Source organism: Aedes albopictus, chromosome 2 (genome assembly GCF_035046485.1).
Source record: "Aedes albopictus strain Foshan chromosome 2, AalbF5, whole genome shotgun sequence".
In the NCBI taxonomy this organism is placed as follows: domain Eukaryota; kingdom Metazoa; phylum Arthropoda; class Insecta; order Diptera; family Culicidae; genus Aedes; species Aedes albopictus.
The window spans coordinates 20414417-20419116 of NC_085137.1; the positions used below are offsets into that span (position 1 = coordinate 20414417).

At 46.9% G+C, this 4700-nt stretch overlaps 1 protein-coding gene across 1 annotated transcript; it reads right to left on the reverse strand.

Moving 5' to 3' along the window:
• Positions 1-252: 252 nt before the first annotated feature.
• On the reverse strand, positions 253-4455 carry LOC134285982 (uncharacterized). The gene has a single exon (XM_062847545.1). The coding sequence runs from the start codon at positions 4453-4455 to the stop codon at positions 253-255; it is 4203 nt and encodes a 1400-aa protein (XP_062703529.1).
• Between the last annotated feature and the right edge of the window lie 245 nt (positions 4456-4700).

Below are 4700 nucleotides of genomic sequence, written 5' to 3' on the forward strand. Positions count from 1 at the left end.
CGGGTGTTCACTTACAGCCATCCGAGAGCTGGGAAGCGGTGCCATTCTTGGAGCAAGTGGTTTCGCCTTCTTGACCTTGCACCACAGGCAGTCTCGGGTTACTTTCTCAACCAAGGACCTAAGCCCTGGAATGTAGAATCGTTGGAGCACTTCGTTTACTACCATTTCACGGCTGCCATGGCCAAACTCTCGATGATAGTGCTCCACCAACTTCGTGACGATCAAGTGTTCTTTTGGCAGAATGATTGGAAATCACACATCGAATGCTGCGTACTTGGCCGCTGCTGTTCTACCTTCCATCCGTACAATTCCATATTCGTCCAAAAATGGTGACAGCCTGTACAAAGGACTGCTTTTCTCAATCGGTCTTGGATGATCCATTGGTGATTTCTGGTTTTTTATCAACGTCTTCACCTCGTCCGCATACTCTTCGCCTTGCGCTACACGCCATATTAGGTTTTCTGCTAACAGATACTCCTCTTGACGCAACGGGACTAAATCTGCAGGTATCTTTGCAACTCTCTTATTCAATGTGGGCAAAGCTTCAATCACTTGTCCGTTGATTCTACGCCGACAGTTCGATACGAAACGATACATCGTCGCCACCGTTCGTACAAGCACCTTCCACTTCGAAATGTGTTTCACTCTGGGTAATACTGCGTCTGGCAATACAATGTTATGTAACAGAATGCTAGCTCGTAGTTCGTTTTCCACTTCTACAATTTTGAACTTTTGCGTCGGCCAGTCTTCTTCTGGCTTGTACAGAAAATCCGGACCACAAAACCATCGACCATTCGAGCTCAGTTGGGTCCACTCTCCCCACTTTGTTACGTCATCTGCAGCATTGCTCTTAGTAGGAACCCAACGCCAATCTTCCGGTTGTGTTATGGTCAGAATCTCCCCTATTCGGTGAGCTACAAATGGTTTATACCGCCTCGTGTCTGATTTCACCCATGATACAACTGCATTCGAATCTGTCCACAGAAATCGTCTTTTTATCGTGATGGAATGACTTTCACAAATCGCCTTCAGCAACCGCGCTCCTAGTACTGCTGCCTCCAATTCCTTTCTTGGAATGGAAAGATACTGTAAAGGGGCCACTTTTGCTTTTGCTTCCACAAACGCACAGTGAACCGTTTTTCCATCCGTGAACCTGAAGTAGGCGACGCACCCATAAGCTTCTTCTCCTGCGTCCGCGAACACGTGGAGCTGGACCGTATCATACGCATCAGGATGTAGCTTTCCGAGGTAACAGCGGGGAACATTTATATTATTTATCAACGGAAACAATCCTGTCCATCGCAACCATCGGTCGTAATGTGCCGCTCCTATTTTTTCATCCCAGCCGATACCACTCCGCCACAAGTCCTGGATCAAAATGCGGCCGTGGATCAGTATTGGTGCCAGGAACTGCTTTGGGTCGAACATACTCATTATGCAGCGTAAAGCTATTCGTTTTGTGGGCCATGCTCCCTCTATGTATTGCTTCAAATCTTCTCTAAATACAGTGGAAAACCCAAAAGAATCAGTTTCAGGTCGCCACATAATCCCAAGGATTCTCTCTGTATCGGACACCGCATCAAGAGATTTTTCCATTTTCAACTCAGCTTCACCGAGTTGTTCAAGAACATTCGATGAATTGCTCACCCAGTTTCGAATTTCGAATCCAGCGTCCGCATGCACTTTCTTAACGTCCTTCGCGAGTGCTACCGCTTCAGCTTCCGTGTCTGCACTGTCGAAATAGTCATCGACGTAATGTTTTCGAATGATTGCGTTGGCTGCTGTTGGATAGTTCTGTAGATGCTTACGGGCGTTTTTGTTCTTGACAAATTGTGCCAAGCAAGGTGAACAGCTTGCTCCAAATATAACAACGTCCATCACGTAAATTTCCGGTTCGCTGTCCGTATCAGACCGAAATAGGAAACGTTGAGCCTGTCGATCCTCTTGCCGCACCAATATTTGGTGGAACATCTCTCGGATGTCACCACCGAATGCCACCTTGCGCTCGCGAAAGCCGTTGATTACTGCGGATAACGATGTAACCAGATCAGGTCCCTTCAAAAGACTATCGTTGAAAGAAACTCCATTGCTCTTTGAGGCAGCATCCCATACCATTCTTACTTTGCCGGGTTTCTTCGGATTGATGACGTAGTTTAAGGGTAGGTACCAACACCGGTCCGGTGATGTCTCCGACAACTCGCGTTCCGTGATCTTGTGTGCGTAGCCCTTGACTACATATTCCTCTATCTGCTTCTGCAAAATTTCTCTAACCCCAAGATTCCGGTCCAGACGAGACTCTAGATTCTTCCATCGCTTGTACGCCATAGAGTAGCTCTCCGGAAAGTTGGGTTCTCCGTTTCTCCATAGTAGACCGACCTCGAAACGATCGCCAATCCGCTTCGTCGTGCTTTCTAGAATCTTCCGTGCATGAAATTCTTCCTTCGATTCTAGCCGCACTGGGGAAATACCCACGGCTTCAAGTTGAAAATTGTCTTGTAACATCCGATTCAAATCTTGATCTGCCTTGCTACACTTCTCACAAACACAGCGATGATGACCAAGGAAATGCAAGTCTGCTACAATGTTCGGTCGTGGTCCGTATACCGTCCATCCCAGATTGCACTTGACGGCAATCGGTTCTCCTTTCTCTCCGATTCGTGACGCCAACGGGGCGATGAGATGCATATTGTCGATTCCAATCAAGAGTTTCGGCGTATCTAGCTCGTAGCTTGGAATTTCAGCATCTCTTAGGTGCCGGAATTCTTCTATTAGTAGGTCTGCATTCAACTGTTGAGCTGGTAGATGCAACCTTTTAACTGTCCTCGCAATGCACATGTCATAGTTGTTACCCCCTCTTCCCGAAATCTTTACTTCGACACTTCTCGAATGAGTCTCCGTTCGGCTTACCCCATTTGTCCATCGCATCTCGAACGGCTCTCGTGGTCCACTCAATTGCAAATACTCAGCTATTTCACTGTCAATTAATGACGTCGATGACCCTTCGTCCACCAGGGCAAGGGTGTCTAATTTGTTAGCTTCACTATACAGTGTAACAGGAACTACACGAAACAACACTGTCTTATTGGGCGAGCAATGACTGTTGCAGTGTGCTTCCGCGTTGACACTCTCTGCGTGGATCGGTGGGTGCAGCAACGGATGATGTGGACCCTTGCACCCTTCGATCTCACATCTAATCTTCGATCTACAGGGCCACTTTCCATGATTGTAAATGCAAAGTGGGCATAGACCCATGTGTTTCACCATCATCCACCTTCGTTCCAAACCTGTATTGCGAAATTCTCGACAATCTCGACCAAAATGCCCGGGTTCCTCGCAGATGGAGCAACTGATGTCCTTTCTTGGAGATATTAGGGCCTGTGTAGCCGGCTGCGTCTTGTTGTGCTGCTGGACAGATTTACTACCACTTGCTTCTAGAACATCTTCCGTCATATGGGTGAAAACCTTCGTCTTCAGTTTTTCACGCCTTTTTGCTGAACTGATGTCTATTTTTTCAAACGATACTTCCAGCGCTTTGTCCACCAAATCCTCCATAAAACTTCCAAATGTTTTCAAATCTACCACTTGGAAACGGCGTTTATATTCGACCCATTGCATAGCATAACACGGTGGCAGTTTTTGTATTAGGCTCTGCATTAGTATCGGGTTCTTCAGATGATCATCTAGTTTCGAAACCTGAAGATGCTGAGTGAATTCTCCAACTGCACTCCCAAATTCAATTATGGACTCCAAATTCTCCGAATCTGGTCCTTCGAGTCGTTGAATCCGTTGTGCCAGCATTGTTGACAAGATCTCAGGATTTCCAAAACGGCGGCGTAACTTGTCGATGATCGTTGGTACGTTTTCGGGTAGTAGCAAAAGGTTCCGAACGATTTCCAAAGCCCTCCCCTGCAAAGCCTGTTGCAGTCTGACAAGGTTTTCAGCATTCGTGAACCCACAGGATGCGTTAGCTTGATCATAAGCACTGATGAAAAGCGGCCAATCCTGTGGATGACCTGTGAAGACGGGAAGACCTTTCGGGAAAACCTGACGCGAAGCAATTTGGAGCTGCGTCGGTCCGGCTACCATGCTGGAATTGTTCTGCTGCATATAACGCCTACTTATCATCTCGTTCTCATTGGCCCTCCGCAAATTTAACGAGAATTGGCTAGCTCCAGCTTCTGAAGCTATGTTCTGCTGCCGCGATCTACCAGGATTCGCCGGTTCGCACACATTTATCCACCCCTGCACCTTATCAATGTAACTTATCTCACTTTCGCCTTGTTCTTCGTCGTATTCGGACCCTTCTTCAACCAGTCTTGATAGCTGTTGAAGCTCCTCCAGTTCACGTCGCTGTCGTTCAATCTGCCTCTGTTTCACTTTCAATATCTGCAATTGGGTTTCTTCTTCTAGCGCTTCCAGCCGGCTCCTCTCCTTAATCTCATCAATACGTTTCATTGCCATATCACGTTTGGAACTTATCACTGCCACTTTTGTTCGATTTCTCAACACTGTGATGACTCTCGGAATTTGACTGCTTACTGCTACCGGAAGTACGTCTACGCGGTTGGTTGGCTGCCGACAACTGCCTAGCGTTTACTAAAACTTCTGTATTAGACTTATCTGCGAGACCTACGAGACTTATTCCCTGCTCCTTACTTATCTTTTCTTGGTGTACAGATTGTCTACCTATTTCCTTCGGG

Bases quoted from the DNA above. Each gene is read 5' to 3' on its own strand.
- LOC134285982 (XM_062847545.1), bottom strand. From the start codon at position 4,455: ATGAAACGTATTGATGAGATTAAGGAGAGGAGCCGGCTGGAAGCGCTA.